Genomic DNA, 21,216 nt, shown 5'->3' on the forward strand with positions numbered 1-21,216 from the left:
TGAAATTATCTTGTCACAATTTGATTATGTTTATCTATTTGTTGTTTTATTCAGTGTTTAACCTAAGTTATGTATCTGCAATATATCGTGAAGTCTGCTTTATAGCTGTAAGCTTGCTGCAGTATTTTGGGCCTGTACTCAATGAAGAAACTACAATAAACAAAAATAAAGTGAATTGAATTGAATCTCTTACATATGCTGTATACTGTCTCTATATGAACAGGTATGTCTGCAGGCCTAAATGTGCTGTGCAGCACATTGCCAAATGCAAGTGGGATAAACTGTAAAAAAAAACAAAACTGTGCATTCAGAAAGTGAATAGATTACATGAATGAATACATATGGTACATATATACTGTATGTCTATGTTGTAAAAGATATGAGACAACACAGATGAAGAGCTGTAGTACCAGCCAGTGATCTCTGTCTATTGCATAAATAAACTGCACAAGTTAAAGAAATTTGCAAGTAAAATAGAGTTTGTCTTTCCAGTCTCATGGACTGTATTAGACTGCCTATTCAGGTAGAATGGTGGCCTTTATAGGTCTGCTCTGGCATTAGAGGAACTTGTGCTGAAGTGGGTGTGTCTTCGGTTGTCTTTGACTCTTGCATCCTCTGTTCTGTAGATAAAACAGGAGAAGGTTTAAATCACAGCACCCTCTCAAGTCCTGGGGTAGTATTACAATCGATGTACCATCCCTGATACTGCCCACCACTCACATGACTGTGACAAATTTGTGTGTAGCTGCAAAAATATAAGGTGTCATCAGGCACGGGTAAGACGCATGTCAAAAGAATTCACAGAGTCCAAGAGTTCGTTTTAAAGGTTTTTAGTGAAAGTTAAAAGCGAATGATCCAAACAAGAATAAAAGAAAAAATATTTACACATGTAGAATAAAAGGCAAAAAAAGGGAAAAATGAATCTTCTATAAACTTAGCTTTTCTTGAAAGACTTTAGTATTTTTATACTTAAAGGTTCTTAATTTCTTCTGTCCTACTTAAAGGTTCTTAATTTCTTCTTTCCTACTTAAAGGTTCTTAACCCCTTAACCGCCCTCTGCCGGATATATCCGGCACCGTTGTTTTATTGCTAACGCCATACTGCCGGAATTATCCGGCACATTTGCCTGTGGTTATATGAATGCCTGGCAAGTAGTATAACTGACGGTTTGGCGTGGGTATTATTACTACGTTGTATTTCGACAAGTCTGTGGTTGTTTTGGCCGGTCATGTGACGTGATTCGCATGTAACAGCTGTGAATATGGCGAAATGTAAACTGACTTCAAGTGAGGCTTTGCAGGCGATTTTGGACAGTTCTGATCATGATTGTAGCAGTTCTGAAGAAGATTTTAGCGACAGTGATGAGCAGCAACGTGCGCTGCATGATACTGTGAATGAAGATGCATCGGATGACGGCGCTGAGTGGGTGTATCCCCAGCATCTCAGCTGCGCTGCTGCCCGTGGTGAACTACCTTTTCTGCATTCGTTTGAGGGAACGTGTGGCTTTATTGTTGATGTAAACAATTACACTGCTGAGCAGTTTTATGAGCTGTTTGTGTCACCTGATTTGATCAGACATTTTGTTCATCAGACAAATCTGTATGCAGCACAGTTTATTGAGAAAAATCCCAATTTACCTCCACATTCCCGTGTTCGTGCTTGGTTTGACACTGATGAAAACGAAATGAAAAAATTCATTGGGATTTTGATGTTGATGGGAATAATCAGAAAACCAGATATTGAGATGTACTGGTCTACAGATCCTATGTATGCAACACCTATTTTTGCAGCTGTCATGACACGTAACCGATTCTCTTTGCTGCTGAAATTCTTTCATTTGAATGACAACAGAAACGAGCCAGATAAGAAAGATCCAAACCGCGACCACTTGTTCAAGCTACGTCCTTTGATTGATCATTTATTTGAAGCATTTCAGTTGCCCTACATGCCAGGACCGTCAGTTGCAGTTGATGAAAGTTTATTGTCGTGGAAGGGCCGCTTACAGTTTCGACAGTATCTACCATTGAAAAGGGCACGGTTTGGTATCAAGATGTTTTGCTTAGCTGAGAATTCAGGTTACATTTATAGATTTCGTGTATACACTGGCAACTTGCACAACATTTAGTGGTCAATACTGCTTGAATAAATGTAAAAAATGTAAAAAAAATGTAAAAAAGTAAAAAAACGAAAATTGTTCAGATTTCGCCTGGCTTGGGGAATATTTAGGGAGTTGGCGGTTAAAGGGTTAATTTCTTCTATCCTACTTAAAGGTTCTTAATTTCTTCTTTCCTACTTAAAGGTTCTTAATTTCTTCTTTCCTACTTAAAGGTTCTTAATTTGTACGCTTTACGTACGGCACAACACATAAATTAAGTGCTGTTAGGTGCATATTTACTTCACGCACTCTAAAGGCTCGTAAGCCGGTTGGTACATAGGCAAGTGCACAGGCACGGTGACGTGCAATCACGGTTAAAAACCGTATGCTTCTACATCTTATACAAGGCAAGGCTGACACTAACTCACTGTAGAATAGTGTTTACTCCAAGCTATTAGAAATGGCAAGAACATACCAAAACGATTCTGTTCACGGGGGTTATAGGAACCTTCCATAGTTTATGCATTGTCATCTAATAAACATTCATGAATCTTATAGAACAAGGAAAATGGCTCTTACATTGTGTGTGTGGACATATATATGGTAGTAAAAAATAGGCAGCAGAGAGAAAAAGGTTTGGGGATGGCCATCCCATATACAGAAAATCAGAAAAATAAAGAAAACATATGGTTAGGGTTAGGGTTAAAAACTGAACTAACCAACAGGATGAGTCTAGGCTATAAATATGGTGGATTAGAGGAAGAGATGGAGTCAGGGAGGCTGGAACAGGAACTGACGTGGCAGGCAGATGGATTCTGGGTATCGGAAGTGATGTCATCAGTGGGCAGACTGGTGGTGATGTCACCGAGAGGCATGGCCTTAAGCAGGTTTGCAGAGGGACAAGAGGAGAAAGGATCAGATGACTTGACTTGACTTTATTACCCTTCTTTCAGTTTACCTGTATGTCAAGATGCTCATGTAACCTGTATGTGTGTGTGCTAGACCATCAATTATGTTGTCTGTTAGGCTTTTTCTCTGAATTTACTGTCTTAATCTTCTTTATTTATTTATCTGGTTTGTACAATGCTATATACTGTATACCCTGCCGTTCTTTCTTAAAGTCTGTTGAAGTGCCTTGAGCATGGGAAAGGTGCTATATAAATAAAATGTAGTATTATTATTATTATTATGATAGTGCCAACCCCTGGTCTGCCTGAGAAATAACATTAGTTGAGCCTGTAAACCATCTCTCATGTACACATGTGTGGCAATATATATACTGTATATATAAATTGAAAGTGGCTATAAGGTGACTGCTATAAAGTGCAGTTGAATATTCTGTACAAATAAGTTTACTAATATGAAAATCTGTAGTTTATATAAAAGTACATACATACATACTCTGTGTGTAGATATACACACTATCTATAAAGAGATTTACCTTCCATGGACTTTTTCCCATTTTATTTTTATGCTATCATTCAATTTTGGATTTATTTTGGCTTTTTTTTTGCATTAATTAACTGAAAAAGATTAATTTTAATTATAAAAATAAAACCCAAAATAATTGATGGTATTAATAATTCACCTGCTCAAGTCAATATTTAGTAGATGCACCTTTGGCATCCATGACAGCACTATGCATAGGACTCTATCAGCTTTGCACATCTGAGCACTGCATTTGCTTAATTTTTCTTTTAAAAAATGCTTGCACTCTGTTGGTTGTGTCATGGGAATCATGAGTGAGCAGCCATTTTCAAGTATAACCACAAATTCTTATTTGGACTGAGATCTGCACTCTGACTCAGCCACTCCAGGACATTAACATTGTTTGTTCAAAGCCATTTCTGTGTAGCTTTGGCTTTCTGCTTGGGACTGTTGTCTTGGTGAAAAACAAATCATCTTCCATGATACAGGTTACTTATTGACTGCATCAGGCTTTCCCCACAGGGTTTCCCCATATTTTGCTGCATTCATTTTACCCTCCAACTTCACAAATTTCCAGGGCCTGTTGCCACCTGATTCTTCTACCTCCAAGCTTTACGGTGTTCCTCTCAAACTATACAATATTCCTTCTAGCTGACTTCAGAGTCTTCCATTTGTCTCTCCTGTCTCATTCATTGTAGCTTGCTATTCCTTCAGAGTTCTTTTAGGTCTTGTGTTGATCTCCCTCACTAGTCATCTTCCTGCACGACCACTCAGGTTTGTGGATGGCCTGCTCTAGGCAGATTTACAGCTGTGTCATACTCTTTTCATTTCTTAATGATTGATTTATTGTAAAAAGGATTAGAACCAAAAGATTATAAACGATTGGGGAACCCAAAGGTGATGCCTGTGTAACTGAAGTTGAAAATAAGCAAAAAATATGCAATGAATGTGGCGACATCTTCTTCACATACGAGCTGCCTATGGACTGATTCCAAGATGGCGGTGTAGCCAGTTTTCAGAGCTGAAAAGTGGAAGAGGAGGGTTTAGGAGGTCAGGAATCAGAAGTGACGTTGCCAATGCTCCATCCATCAATCATTCAGCACAAGTTGGACCTTCCAAATAGGGTGCATTTATGTGACAATCCACTGAAACCCCAGACAGGTATCTCCATTGAACTAAGTCTGTGACTTGTAAAATCTATTAGCTGCATTGCTGATAATTTACGGTGTCATATTAAAGGATTGAATAGTTAAGCAATCAATTAGGTGTGTTTAAATTTTATAATTCATTTAGAACACTTTGCAGAGTTCTGTTTTCACATTGACATTAAAGAGTCGTTTCTGCTGATTAATGTCAAAAAAGCCAAATTAAATCCACTGTGATTCAATGTTGAATAATGTAAAAAAAATAAAAATATATAAAAAAAACCTTCAAGTAGATGAATTTGTTTATAGTCAGTGTATATATCCACACATAGAGTATGTATGTACTTTTATATAAACTACAGATTTTCATATCAGTTCTCACATATAGATAAAGCTCCCTGTGTGTGTTGCTGTCACCTTTACAGTACATTACTCTGTTAAAAGAAACTTGTTTTCTTCTGACTTTGATGAATGTCTTAGCTAAAAGCAAAATAATCTGAAATAATGCAGATGGCCCAACTACTCGAGAACTTTATCAGTTCTAAAATTCATACAGTGGTAGCCAGAGAAAACTTGCCTTCTGTTTGAGTGCCATGGTGCATTGTCATAATGAACTTGTGCGGCTTGCTGGATCCTGAATTATTATTGTGCTTATATAAATAGTTTCTTGGCAGCCTTAGACTTGGTGATACATGGCAATTGTGTAAATCAATTAGACAGAGGTATTTATTCATTCATTCGTTTTAAGCCCACTTTTTTCTGGTCAAGGTCACATAGGGAGCATATCCTGGCAGTGTTGGTTGCAAGGCTGTAATGTCAATCCATCAGTGGGTCATTCATGTATACTCTGCCAATCAACATGCCTTTGGACGTTGGGAGGAAACTAAACTGCCTACAGCAAATGCACAACAACACTGGCAGGCTCCCCAGCTGAGACATGAACAAGGATCTAAGTACAGCAGAGCACCAACACTGAATCAATGTGTGGCCGCTGCTCCAATATAAAGTAGTGAAAGCACAAAGATGGCCAGTAGAAAATGATTTAATGAATATTAAATTTCCTTTTTTGGGGGGCCTCAGTAGTTAGGATTGCAGCCTCACAACTTCAGAGTCCTCGTTCCAAATCCCAGCCTGATTACTGTCTGGGCTGATGTTGTATATTCTCTCTGTGTCTGCTGGATTTCCTCCCATATCCCAAAGACATACTGTATATGCTGAGTTAATTGGAGATTCTGAGATGGCAATGTTTGGATGAGCATAGGCATGTATTGCACATGAGATTTGTGGCAGATGACATTTAGTGTGAGTAATTGTAAGGTACTATGCATAGGAACATGATTATCCTTTCTCCTTTTCTGTACTTCTTTGTCATGTTGATAATTATGTGAGATTCATTTAAGCAACCACATTAATTCATTTGTACCATGGAGCTAAATGAATATGAATTACTCAGCAATCAATCCATTGTCTGAGCCCACATATATAAAGAGCTAGTTTACAGCAGCTAATAAATCAATCCACAGAAAACCAAACTTAAACACAATGGAGAAAATGCACACACTACACAGTGAGTATGCAAACTGAGATTGTAACTCAGGTCCTAGTAGTGAGAGGCTGTATTGACCAAACTAATGGGCTAAATAAAGTAGTTACCTTAAATCGGATCACTACTTCTAAGGCTCAAGAGGACAAGCCACAATCAATCAATCAAGTACCTGTACTTAATCCCTTTTTCATTTTCCTTTGTGGTAGCCACCCTAGGATACCAGAGAGGGCCTTAGCCTTTATCCAACCTGTCTTCATAAGCCAAGAGGGTTTTCCAGTATCTTTAAAGTTTAACCTCTCCTTTCACACTCAAACCAGTATAGGGTGTCACACACGTGCGATTGGGTGGCAGCTAAAGGACCTAAATAATGGTAGTTCCACACCGGACCAGGGGATGGCGAGGTGCACTGATTTTCTCTCTCAATCCTCTGCAGACCACCCACGGGGAATCCCACATAGTTTTGGCGCCAACGATAACATCACTTCCGTTTCCGGTGCCAGTGATGATGTCACCTCCAGTCCCAATGGCGCCACTTCCAGTTCTGACGCACGCTATGATGTCAATTCCGGTCCAGACGACATCACTTCCAGTTCTGGTCCAAATGACGTCATTTCCTGTCCCGGCCTTTAAAGCTGCCATCTTTACAGCCTTAAATCAGTTCTATTTTGGACTTGAACCTGAACACAACTCCTCTTAAAACAAACCCATTTTGCACCCAGGGCATAATATACGGGTGGCTGCCCCAAACCTTTATATGTCTTCTGTCTATTCTTGTGACAAGGGTTTTCTGAAATATTGAATCAAAATGTTTTTGTTTATGGCTCTTGTCAAATAGACACTTTTAGAGTACACAACATTCTACATGATCCACAATTTTTCTCTTTCATGAAAACCCTAACTTCGCCAAATGGTTTCAAAACAGACCAATGGAAGACATTTTCCATACTTTAAACAAAAATCAACATTTTTAAATAAAACTATATACTATGCAATCTGTCCTTTCTTTAGAAATCTTAAATAAGAGAACTTTAGAAATCTTACAGCTTTAGTACTTTAATCGAAATGGTGTATCCATTCTGTACTTGTAAAATAATTCAGCTTAAGCAAGAGAACGTGTACTGCACTTCAATAGCATTACGGGGTGTGTGTAGGGTGGTCTCTTTAATGAGTAAGCCCCAGTTCTCCTAATGCATACATCCCAGTGAACTGACATGGACTCTTCTTTGTGGGTGGATGACTCATGGCAGTGAGAGGAGCAATGGGTCAGCAAAGCAGTCAAGACCACTTGGTTAATAAAGCAAGTTGTGGAAAATTTCAACATAGCTGCACTGAAAATGTGCTCTTTTTCCAAAATGGTGCCTCATACAGTGTGTGTGTGGGGGTTAGGGGATGGCTGGTCTAGCAAGTGCAGCTTAACTTAGGGAGGAGAAATGCTGCGTGGAGTTCACTGATGCCTCCATCAGCTGCAGCACAGCTGGTCTGGGATTCTGTCAGGTTACTTGCTCAAGTTCACACAGTCAGTGATGAGGTGGGGACAAAACTGACACGTTTTTTGGGGGTGACAACACATGACCACTCGTAAATGTACACTATATGCCAGAAATATGTGCACACCCCTCCAAATTATTGATTTTAAGTGTTTCATTGTTAAAAGATGCAATAAAAGCAAAAACACAGCTGTATATTCTCCACTAGCAGTAGAATGGGTCATAAACAAGAGCTCAGTGACTTTAAACGTGGCACTGTCATGCCTTTGTGGCATGTGAAATTTCTGCTCTGCTAGATCAGCCCTGATCAACTATAAGTGTTATTATTATGAAGTTGAGGCATCAAGGAGTTACAACAGTTGAGCCATGAAATGGTTGTCACGTAATCTCACAAAGTGGGGCCACCAAGTGCTGAAGTGCATAGTGTGTTAAAATCACCTGTCCTCTGCATGTCTGCATCACTCACAATATTTCTGGAAGCAACATCAGCACAGGAACCATGTGTCTGGAGCTTCATTAAATGGTTTTCCTTGACCAAGCAGCTGCACGTAAGTGTAAAGTCACTACGCACAATGTCAAACTTTGGCTGGAGTGATGTAAAGCATGCCACCATTGGTTTCTGGACCAGTGGAAACATGTTCTCTGGAGTAATGACTCACGTTCCATTATCTGGCAATGTGATAGATGAATCTAGGTTGGGTGGATGCCAGGAGAATGTTATTTTCGGGATGTCATCGTATCTACTATAACATTTGGTGCAGGAGAGATAATGGGCTGGGGCTGTTTTTCAAGGTTTGGGCTAGACCCTTGTTCTGATGAAGGGCACAGTTAAAGCTTTAGCCTGTAAAGAAATTTCAGACAACTGTGCACTTCCAATTTTGTGAAAACAGTTTGGGAAAGGTCCTCTTCTGTTCCAGCATGACTGTACCCCTGTGCACAAAGACAAGTCCATAAATATATGGAGCAACTCTACTGTCCTGCACAGAACTCTGACCTCAACCCTATTAAATACCTTTGCAATGAATTGGAGCACCAACTACAAGCCAAGTGCCTTGTTTATAAAGGTTGCATACATTCAAAAAGAGGTTTGAAATGTGCTTATGCAACTGCCCACACAAACATCAGGATTTATAAAAGAAAACCTGACAGGGGAACGTGCACATATTTATGGTAACTCTGACCCATCTGTACACAGCATTTCGGAGAAGCTGGGAAATGGTAACACCTGTGATTAAGTAGTCAAATGGAGGCAAACTAACTAAATGACAAACTACATGTTTAATAATTCATATCACTGAGTCCTTATTATAATGTTCATTGATGTGGCAAACATATTAATATTTAAAAGTGATGAATATGATGTACAGACTATATTTTTGTTCCCTGTTAAAAAGGCCAGTGCTGTGTATTTGCACTGCAGAACATTTGCTTTTTGTCAGTTAATATTAGAAACCTATTGTCACAAGGAACTTACTCACAGATTAGGACTATCTCAGCCAAGCTTCACTCCTTCATGCCAGGCTGGAAGCCATTAACTGACCAGCAAGGCATTATGTCCAGTTTTCGTTTGGCATGGATTGACAAACATAAAACATAACATGTTTATGCCAACCTAAAAAGGTAATTTCTGCGGTGGGTTGGCACCCTGCCTGGGATTGGTTCCTGCCTTGTGCCCTGTGTTGGCTGGGATTGGCTCCAGCAGACCCCCGTGACCCTGTGTTTGGATTCAGCAGGTTGGAAAATGGATGGATGGAAAAAGGTAATTTGCAGCAGTGTCTGGTTCTCCAAACTTAATTGTAGCACTTTACTTCACTTGTATTGCAATAAGGACACCTAGCGAGAATGATGCTGCTTTTGTTAACCACGAGTACTGACATTCCATTAACACATAAGTCATCTGTGATGCATTTATTTTGAAGCAAAGTTGCTTTGGCGGACGTGATGCTGTTATACGAGGTCTCTGGCTTCTTGATTAGGTTGCTGGTTGCACCATCAGTTTTTCATTTGGCCTGTACCATTCATTATAACAGTAATCACGTCATTACACGTGCCATCTGCTACCTGCTCAGACGCTGACTCCTCACGCCTTTCCTTGTCATCCAGAAGGCAGAGGAGATGCGCTATAATGATGGTGTCTCTGTGCATTAGGTAGAAGACTGTTTTACCAGCCAATGAATTTCAGCAGTATCCTGATTGCATATGTATGAGGTTGATTTGCATGTTCCACATTCAAGTATAAATCTTTACAAGGTGGTTGTAAATATGCGTAGAAATGTGTATACAACATGTTTTATAAATCTGATTTTTTTTTTGGTTTTGTGTTTTTGCCGTGTACATAATTTAATGCTAGCATCTATGTAGTTTCATAAATAAGGCCCATTGGTCATCTTGTCCAACATCAGTATCTGATCTCAGAAATGCTCTTTTGGCTGAAATGGGCACAAATTCCCACAGATACACCCCAAAATCTTATGGAAAGCCTTCCCAGAAGAGTAGAAGCAATTATTGCCACAAGAGGGGGGCAACTCCATATTCATGCGCATGGTTTTGGAATGGGATGTCCAGCAAGCTCATACATGTGATAGTTAGGTGTAAATAAACCATATAGTGGCCATATACTGCGGTTCATATCATCAGAAGGTAGAAAAGCAAAAGATTTTAAGAAGGTTTTTTATTTAATGCACAATTTCAAGTGGTGCAGATAGCAAGGTATCTTTTAGTGTTTGAGATATGTTTGCTTTTTATTACATTGCTAGGTTATGATTAACATGTTCTGAAATTTTTCAGGATTGGAAAGCAGAGGTTGTGAAGAAACATTGTTGTTCTCACTAATCCTGGCACCAGAAGGTTGCAAAGAGTTTCATGTTGAATATCACATTCAACTTTGAATTTCACTGTGCTATGTAAACATGATAATAACGACCTTATAAACTTGTAATGATGGAGTCATTTTCATTTACTAAACCAATGGTTTTCAAATACACTATCTGCAATTTTTCAGTAGAGAATTAAGGAACTATAATGGCCAAGATTGCCTAATAAATCAAAGCCTGTCAAGGTTAGGAGAGCTTGTTAAAAGTTGTTTATTTAAACCTAGGGTGTGAAGCTCACTTAGATTTACAGCGGTTATTTACTGTTTGTACTCCTAAGCAGCTTCAACTGCAGAAATTTTCTTTCTTAGACTGCTAATGAAGTGTAAATAACAAGACAACCAAAAGCCAACTTGGTTCCTTAGGCAGCTATTTATTTACATTTGTTTCAAGAAAGGTTAATCAAAAATAATAGAAAGTACATAGTTAATCTGCATTGGTTCACAAAAAATTATATGTTGAGAGAAAAAAAAGGTATCAACAACATATGAAATGGAAGTACAAGCAGTCCAGTAAATTGCACAAAATAAAGGTTTCCAAGTAAGAGTCTGAGTAAATTCTGAGTTAGGCACAGTTAATAATCTGCCTGCCAAGTTAAAAAGGATTACCATGTCTCTTTCTTGTTTTTTGTGGTATGCAGCTCAATTTACTAACTATTTATGAAGCATCTCTCCCTTTTTAATGGCTAGTAGTCATCTTCAAATTTTAACCCGTACAGTTTTCAGGGAAATTAATAAATCAGTACTATTTTAAAGCACAACCTCAATGAACTTTTCAGTGGCTAAACTGTGATGGTGCCTCCAGTCAAATTAATTAACTTTGGTCAAGACCTGGACATGTTTAGTCATGGTCAAGAGAATTCCAATAAAACACAATTTAAACTTAATGAGACACACAACTCATTAATTGGGAAAAAAGTACTGCTGAAGACAGAGGATCTCTTTAAATATTTTTAATTCAGAGGGATGTGAAAAAAGTACAAGTTACATTCTTAGTGTTATCCATATATTTGAAGAACAACAACAGCAAACAACTCTGGTCGTACATCTATTCATTTATGTTCTCTATTTTTTAGACAGAACAATATTTTTCGTCAGATATATACACAATAATCCCAAGCAAAAGCAGTAAATAACAATTATCAAAAGGAACTAAAAACAATAAAACATTAGAGTTCTGAATTAAAGTATTCTTCATTACTATAGTTGAATATTTAAGTTATTTTAACAATAAAAATGATTAATGGAAACCGTGAACCAGCACTTTTTTTTTACCAATGTTAATAACCACAAAGTAGCCACATAGCCAGTGTGGCTGTTATTGTCATACATAGAAAACGATTTCCAGATACTCACAATGGCAATCAAACATAAAACAATGGTGAAAATGACACTTGCTTTAGTATTGCAAAGCTATTAACACATTTTGACACAGCTGTCACTGGTTTTTCCAGGTTTTAAAAGCTCTGCCTTCAAAAGTTGTGTGGAGAAAGATAAATACTCAGCAAACTCTACAATATACATTCTGGATCATATTTTACAGTGTCCAATTCATGAAAGGAATATTTAAATAAATAGAAACTCCATTCATCAACATCACCACCGATTTCTTACAAATAAATTGGAATTAAAAAAAAATCACATTTTTTAAAGATCACATTTTTTATTTAACAATAACATTTACAAGACAGAATGAATTTACTTTATAAAGTCATGCTTAACATTATGATAGTTTATAAAGAAAACAAGCAAATGATCAATAACACCTGTTTTATCATCCTGTGAAATTCTTTGGGAAGTGTGTGGTGTTATATACTTTTTAAAACAATATGTACTCATTGTTAAGTAATGTTTTCCCCGAAGATGATTTTGTCCAGTTCAAAGGAATAGTCCTGCATGACATTTAGAGGGACAGTTGAAGTTTGGTCATGTTTCTCTGGTGCATATTGTGATGTCGTACCAATTCATCTGATCTTGCAAACTTCTTCTGACAGTTGGGCCACCGACAGCTGAAAGGCTTCTCACCTGTTGAGTAAATACAAATACTACATGTTACAAAACCAGCCATTATTTTATTATTGGTATGTATGAAATGAAGAAGGAAATATATACTTAGATTTTTTTGTTTAATACAATTTAGAAATGCAAAAACTTAGTACTGATATGTTAACACACAATTTCAGCATACTGTAGGTGTCTTTTTTCAAACTTTTAATATGTAAAAATTATTCATCCATCTATTTAGGGACCCAGGGAATCAAAGCCCATCCCAGCAGGAGTGGGAGGTCAGTATTTCAACTCAAAGAATACTCCAACCAAAAATTATACTTTTTTATAGAAAATTTACCCCATGCCATTTGTAGTGATGGCCATGAAACATATTTTAATCTCATTTTTTTTGTGAAGAAAGGACAGTACAAAGTTTCTGATAGAACAGTACCCAGTAGTGACCAACACTTGACAACAGTAACAATGTAAAGCACATCCATTAAAAAAATTTCAAGTTACTCATGTCACATAATCCACATGTCAAATCATCCAGTTGTATGCTCACAACATGCAAAACACACACATTTTTAACTAAAATAGTCTTAAATAAGCAACTCTGGAAAATGAAAGCAGCGGCTCAGGAAGCCTCTTCACATAAAAACATGCTTCAGAAATATTTTGGCATTTCAAAACTTCATCAATTTTTACTTTGTATGCCTAAATTCATAATTAATACAATCCTAAAACACATTATATTTGCATTACAATACAGCTAATCGTATTCAAGAAACCATCACATGATAGGCTACAATATGAACCTACTTTCAAATAACTAAATTAGCCACAAGAACACACTGATAATAACACTGACTTTCAGTGGTGGAAGAATATCCTTATTTTTGTCCAGTTTTATTTAAGAGTTTAAGGCAACATCTAATATTTAATGAACAGCAGAGAAAGGTAATATCTACCTATTCGACTTGGCTACCACCACACTGAATCCCTAGTAAAACTAATTGAAAGTGTGGAAGCAGGAATGTAATATAGTAAGGCACACATTACACTGACTAGCCTGATTGGCATCATGTATTTTATTAAAGTAAACTGCTTGCATTTATGGATACAAGCATGCATATTTGCACTTTTATACTGTTTTCAGGCTATTCTTCTTTAAATTAGGCATACATTAATGGGCATTTGATCATGATTTCACTTAAATTAAATGAAAAATTATAAATATTTAATATGCTAAGAGTACTCTGTACATAAAGATGTGCTATTTTACCAGCCCTGTGTTCTGGGATAGACAAGAATCTTAACAAATAAATCTAATAAGACATTTAATTCATTTTTGTACAAATATCAATAATGTAAATAAAGTTTGACTTGCATAAATGTTATATTGCTAAGAGGAACTTTCTTTTATTATACCGGTAATTGTATTTGCTGTTCCATTCTTTGGTATTTCTTTTAATACACAGTATGTGCTCTATGGCATGTAACCCGGCCATGGGGGATGATGCACAAACCAGTGTGTTTCTTCATGCTGTTCCCAAGCCTGGATAAATTGGGAGGGTTATGTCAGGAAGGGCATCCAGTGTAAAATTTTGCCAGATCTATATGCGGACAACCATACAGATTTTCATACTGGATCAGTCAAGGCCCGGTTTAACAACAGCCACCACCCATTAGCCAAATGGGCTACTGTTGGCTGAAGGAGAAGAAAGAGGGAGGGAGGTAGAGGATGAAGGGTAGAAGTGAGGTTGGCAGTATGCCTGGTAAAGGGAGAGAGTTAGCTGATATTATGGAGGGAAGGAAGGTTGATATATTGTGCATGCAAGAGACCAGATGGAAGGGAAATAATGCCAGGTGTATCAGAGGAAGGTTCAAATTATTTTACCATGGTGTGGATGGAAGGATAAATGGGGTAGGGGTTATCTTGAAGTAACAGTATGTCAAGGGTGTTTTGGAGGTGAAAAGAGTGTCGGACAGAGTGATGGTTATGAAACTGGAAACTGAAGATGTGATGATGAATGTTGTTAGTGCATAGCCCTGCAAGTTGGGTGTTCAATGAATGAGAAAGAAGATTTCTGTCGTGAGCTGGATGAAGTGGTGGAGAGTATACCCAAGGGAGAGCGAGTGGTGATTGGAGTGGATTTCAATGGATGTGTTGGAGACCTGGTAGAATGAGGAAGTACAGGAGAGTATACAGAGGAAGACATTGACAAAGAAGAAGTGGGATAATCAGAGAGATGAAGAACATAGACAGGAATACAAGGAGATAAGGCTTAAGTTGAATAGGGAGGTTGCAAAGGCTAAAGATAAGGTGTAAGATGGGTTGTATAAGAAGATGGACAATAAAGAGGGAGAAAAAGACCTATATCTATTGGATAGGCAGAGAGCCCGAGCTGGGAAAGATGAGCAGCAGGTTAGGGTGATAAAGGATAACGATGGAAACATACTCACAAGCGAGGAGAGTGTGTTGAATAAATGGAAAGAGTACTTTGAGAGGCTGATGAATGAAAAGAATGACAGAGAGAGAGAGAGAGAAGGTTGGATGATGTGGAGATACTGAATCAGGAACTGCAACAGATCAGCAATGAGGAAGTAAGGACAGCTACAAAGAGGATGAAGAATGGGAAGGCTGTTGGTCCAGATGACATACCTGTGGAAGTATGGAAGTGTTTAGGAGACATGGCAGTGGATTTTTTAACAAGATTGTTTAATTCAATCTTGAAAAGGGAGAGGATGACTGAGGAGTGGAGAAGTGTACTGGTACAGATTTTTAAGAATAAGAAATGTGCAGAGTTGTTGTAACTACAGAGGGATAAAATTGATCAGCCAAAACATGAAGTTATGGGAAAGAGAAGTGGAACCTAGGTTAAAAAAGGAGGTGACAATTAGTGAGCAGCAGTATGGTTCAATGCTGTGAAAGAGCACTTTAGATGTGATGTTTGCTCTGAGGCTGTTGATAGAGAAGTATAGAGAAGGCCAGAAGGAGTTGCATGTGCCATTATGGACTTGGAGAAAACATATGACAGGTTGCCTAGACAGGAGTTGTGGTATTGTATGAGGAAGTCGGGAGTGGCAGAGAAATATGTAAGAGTTGTACAGGATATGTACGAGGGAAGTGTGACTGTGGTGAGGTCTGCAGTAGGAATGACGGATGCATTTAAGGTGGAGATCGGATTACATCGGGGATTGGCTCTGAGCCCTTTCCTATTCACAACGGTGATGGACAGGTTGACAGACGAGATTAGACAGGAGTCCCCATGGTCTATGATGTTTGCTTAGGACATTGTGCTCTGTAAAGAGAATAGGGAGTGGGTTCAAGAGACCGTGGAGATATGCTCTAGAGGTGGAGATATACCCTAGAGAGGAGAGGAATGAACATCAGTAGGAACAAGACAGAATACATGTTTGTGAATGAAAGGGAGGTCAGAGGAATGGTGACGATGCAAGGAGTAGAGTTGGTGAAGTTGGATGCGTTTATATAATTTGGATCATCAGTACAGGACAACAGGGAGTATGGAAGAGAGGTAAAAATTGAGTGCAGGCAGGATGGAGTGGGCGGAGAAGAGAGTCAGGAGTGATTTGTGACTGATTAGTACTGGCAAGAGTGAAAGGGAGGGTTTATAGGACGGTAGTGAGACCAGCTATGTTATATGGGTTGGAGATGGTAGCACTTACCAAAAAGCAGGAAACAGAGCTGGAGGTGGCAGAGTTAAAGATGTTAATATTGCATTGGGTGTGACAAGTTGGGACAGGATCAGAAATGAGTACATTAGAGGGTCAACTCAGGTTGGATGGTTTGGAGATAAATCCAGAGAGGCAAGATTGCATTGGTTTGGACATGTACAGAGGAGAGATGCTGGGTATATTGGGAGAAGGATGCTTGGGGTGCAGCTGCCAGAAATGGGGAAAAGAGGAAGGCCTAAGAGGAGGTTTATGGATGTGGTGAGAGAGGACATGCAGGTGATGGGTGTAACAGAGCAAGATGCAGAGGACAGAAAAATATGGAAACAGATGATCTGCTGTGGTGACCCCTAATGGGAGCAGCTGAAAGACAAAGAAGAAATTGTGCTGTATGGCATGTGGTGAAGCAAAATGTGGACACTTTGAAGTATGAGGAGAGTCTTATTCCCTTTCCTGCATTCATATATTTACCTTTGTGTTTTGCATTCTTACTTGTAAACTATGAATGAAATTTTGATTTTTTTATATACCATGAAAGAAGAAAAACTGCCAGGTTCTTTTCAGGTCAAAGTATGGAACAGTATGAAACAACTGCCTTTAAATAGTGTAAAACAGACAACATTTTTTACAAAGAAAAAATGTGAAAAAAATGTTTACGCACTTGTTTTACCTGTATGAGTCCTGGTGTGAGTCTTAAGATGGTCAGATCGAGAGAATTTTCGCTGACAGGTTTTACACTGGAATGGTTTTACTCCTATACCAAAACAAAAAAGGATGACAGACATAGGCGATTGCAGGAAAGCATGTTTAAAATTGAAGATCCGAAAAACTGTACATGAAAAAGCTCTAGAATGTTCATTTACAAAGGCATTGGCCTAGATTGGGTATGACATTTTTAGAACTCACTGTGGCATTTTTGAAACATATACAGTTAGGTCCATAAATATTTGGACAGAGACAACTTTTTTCTAATTTTGGTTCTGTACATTACCACAATGAATTTTAAATGAAACAACTCCAATGCAGTTGAAGTGCAGACTTTCAGCTTTAATTCAGTGGGGTGAACAAAACGATTGCATAAAAATGTGAGGCAACTAAAGCATTTCTTTAACACAATCCCTTCATTTCAGGGGCTCAAAAGTAATTGGACAATTGACTCAAAGGCTATTTCATGGTCAGGTGTGGGCAAGTCCGTCGTTATGTCATTATCAATTAAGCAGATAAAAGGCCTGGAGTTGATTTGAGGTGTGGTGCTTACATGTGGAAGATTTTGCTGTGAACAGACAACATGCGGTCAAAGGAGCTCTCCATGCAGGTGAAAGAAGCCATCCTTAAGCAGCGAAAACAGAAAAAACTCATCCGAGAAATTGCTACAATATTACAAGTGGCAGAATCTACAGTTTGGTACATCCTGAGAAAGAAAGCAAGCACTGGTGAACTCAGCAACGCAAAAAGACCTGGACGTCCACGGAAAACAACAGTGGTGGATGATCGCAGAATCATTTCCATGGTGAAGAGAAACCCCTTCACAACAGCCAACCAAGTGAACAACACTCTCCATGGGGTAGGCGTATCGATATCCAAGTCTACCATAAAGAGAACACTGCATGAAAGTAAATACAGAGGGTGCACTGCAAGGTGCAAGCCACTCATAAGCCTCAAGAATAGAAAGGCTAGATTGGACTTTGCTAAAGAACATCTAAAAAAGCCAGCACAGTTCTGGAAAAACATTCTTTGGACAGATGAAACCAAGATCAACCTCTACCAGAATGATGGCAAGAAAAAAGTATGGAGAAGGCGTGGAACAGCTCATTATCCAAAACATACCACATCATCTGTAAAACATGGTGGAGGCAGTGTGATGGCTTGGGCGTGCGTGGCTGCCAGTGGCACTGGGACACTAGTGTTTATTGATGATGTGACACAGGACAGAAGCAGCCGAATGAATTCTGAGGTGTTCAGAGACATACTCTCTGCTCAAATCCAGCTAAATGCAGTCAAATTGATTGGGCGGCGTTTCATGATACAGACGGACAATGACCCAAAACATACAGCCAAAGCAACCCAGTAGTTTATTAAAGCAAAGAAGTGGAAAATTCTTGATTGGCCAAGTCAGTCACCTGATCTTAACCCAATTGAGCATGCATTTCACTTGAAGACTAAACTTCAGACAGAAAGGCCCACAAACAAACAGCATCTGAAAGCCGCTGCAGTAAAGGCCTGGCAGAGCATTAAAAAGGAGGAAACCCAGCATCTGGTGATGTCCATGAGTTCAAGACTTCAGGCTGTCATTGCCAGCAAAGGGTTTTCAACCAAGTATTAGAAATGAACATCTTATTTCCAGTTATTTAATTTGTCCAAATACTTTTGAGCCCCTGAAATGAAGGGATTGTGTTAAAAAATGCTTTAGTTGCCTCATATTTTTATGCAATCGTTTTGTTCACCCCACTGAATTAAAGCTGAAAGTCTGCACTTCAACTGCATCTGAGTTGTTTCATTTAAAATTCATTGTGGTAATGTACAGAAACAAAATTAGAAAAAAGTTGTCTCTGTCCAAATATTTATGGACCTAACTATACATGGAGTTAACCAAGCCAATTCAAATCAAATAAAATACCGAAAAGAGGAAACACATAATTTTGGCTGAATAATCTAAACAGGGTAAAATTTAAATTTGATAGAGTAAATAAATAACAGCTACCATAGTTGCCACAGTTTTCTAGCATTAGGTAGATAAAAAATAGTAAATGTTCTGGTGAAGTATCTAAAAGGTACACAACATACAGCATTACTGGAACTTCTAACTCTGTGCCTTTGTTTTCTCTTCTAAATCTAATTACCTGTGTGTCTCCGCTGGTGTCTTTTGAGCTGGTCAGATCGTGAAAATCTTCTACCACAGTCTTTAAAGTCACACAGATATGGTTTTTCACCTACATAAATAGAAGGAGATAAATAAGTTAATTTAAGAAGCAATATTTCTGTAGCAACTCTCCATGACTTTTAAACTAATGAAATTGATGGAAAGTTTATTGTGGTAATTTTTATATATATATATATATACATAGTATATCATGTAAAGCTTCATGTCCCTGTTTGACTCATTGGTGACAGACAAGAAATTTTTGGATAGTTGTAGACATCCTAAAAGAAAATGTCATTCACTAATGATTCAATCCCATAGCCCTGAGGCACAGAAACAATACAGTTTCACTATAAAAATGATCTGTGAAAAACTGAAAGAAAACTAAGTAGACAGCTTTGCTAATGTTTAGGGCTAATTTTGTTTGATTTTAGTAACCTTTTTCTTTCAAACTAAATCTATTTCAATACTTGCATATATTCTAATCTTTTGACGTTTGTAATGTCATAGCTCTCTGTGATGTAATTATTGAAACCTTAAATATTTCTCAAACCTTACATCAAAAAAAAGAAATGTATGTGCCTTCTAAAGAAAAGTAATTAGTTTAAAACATTTCAGGTTTTGACCTTTGGTTGATTTCAAGTCTGAACTTTGCTTTATACCTAAAACACAATATTAGTCTGATTGTGTCGATCCTTGTCTTATTAACATTTCATGACTCCCGATATTGTTAAATTTCTAAAAGTTGTTCTTTACTCTTCCCTTTCAATATAATATTTCAAATAGCTCAATTAAAAAAGGTCATTTTTAAGAGTCCATTAACTGTGTATCATATTAAATAATCTTGTGGTTGCAAGAATGTTACAAAAAAGTGAGTAGCTTTAAAGTAGTTAGATTAGAAAAGAATTTTTAGCTAAATCAGAATTGTTACAGTAAGGTTATTTAACCCAAATGTAGGAAACATAATTCATATAAAAATGCTCAGATTTCTGTAGAAGTCATTTTTAAAATACCTTTAAGCTTAGGGTGCTTCAGTGGTAGATCTCTGATAGTACTATAAAAGCATGCAAACCTGACAATTATTATTTTATTTTATCTATTCATTATTTATTCATTTTTAACCCCTTCAAACCCTGATAATATAAATACAAATTTATTTAAAGGTCAATTAATCAATTAATTCAATCACATACATATACTTAATGCAACAGATCCTGAATACAGAGTGATTTTTTTGTGCATTTATATATATTTTATTCATGTTATATAATTAATGATTTAAGACTTAATTATTTTGGAAGTGCACTGCAAACCAAGGTGTGTGTGTCACTTTATTATTCAATTTCTCAAAGGAAACAAGTCAAACAGCTAACTGAACCTTGCTTTCATACATCATTTCCAAATCCATTTTCCATAATTGATTTTATGTAGTTCACTGAATTTCTCCAGTGCTATAAAGGATGGTCAATTAAATTCTGAATGTGAGAACTCCCCCAGGAGCAGAAGTGGAATAACTGAAGGGGGAGTTTGTCAGTAACAAATGGAACTGGCCTACGTATAGTACGATTAAGTGTAAACCATCATAGCCTGGTGTGTCTATTGCAGCAGATCACACATATTTAGGATAAATAAATAACAATGACTATACGATGATCTCAAATCAGAAACCTGGAGTGAAGGGAGAGGAAAAGGTTGTACATGGGCACAGTTTTCTTTCCCAGAGAATATTTTTTTCATTTTTCTGTTGCAAGGAAATGTATTTTTGTTTACGTTCAATTGAGACAAAGCAAAAGTTCTATATCAGCAATTTCACAAAAATAATACATTCCGTTTAACCATAGCAATTCTGTTAAAAATAGCCAATTTGTCTGAAATTTATCACTTTTATAATCTGTTGTTCAAGTTCATCATTTTATTTTTCCACTTTCTCAGAAAAGAAGAAGGAATTCGCAATTTTGCTGTATTATTTAAATTTCTCTCCGTTGTTTGGCTGGCATGTCAGCATCTTCAAAAATGATGATTTCATCTTGTAGGAATTAGAGAACAGCAAAGATTCCCGTTACTTCGGCATCTGGAATGTCTCATAGAATTTACTGGTCTG

General features: G+C 37.6%; 1 protein-coding gene across 2 annotated transcripts in view; it reads right to left on the bottom strand.

Annotated features, from left to right (window-relative positions):
* Positions 1–11,508: 11,508 nt before the first annotated feature.
* The window catches only part of wt1b (WT1 transcription factor b), a 38,025-nt gene continuing 28,317 nt past the window's right edge, over positions 11,509–21,216 (bottom strand). The window contains exons 7-9 of one of the 2 annotated variants that reach the window (XM_028793875.2): positions 19,096–19,185; positions 16,926–17,009; positions 11,509–12,595 (exon numbers count right to left, since the gene is read on the bottom strand). In XM_028793875.2, the coding sequence (XP_028649708.1) occupies positions 12,474–12,595; positions 16,926–17,009; positions 19,096–19,185 (296 nt within the window). In that variant the 3' untranslated portion in view covers positions 11,509–12,473. Of the gene's footprint in view, positions 12,596–16,916; positions 17,010–19,095; positions 19,186–21,216 lie in introns of both variants that reach the window. The other variant, XM_028793874.2, reaches the window with a different exon arrangement.

This window comes from Erpetoichthys calabaricus, chromosome 2 (assembly GCF_900747795.2).
Source record: "Erpetoichthys calabaricus chromosome 2, fErpCal1.3, whole genome shotgun sequence".
NCBI lineage: Eukaryota > Metazoa > Chordata > Cladistia > Polypteriformes > Polypteridae > Erpetoichthys > Erpetoichthys calabaricus.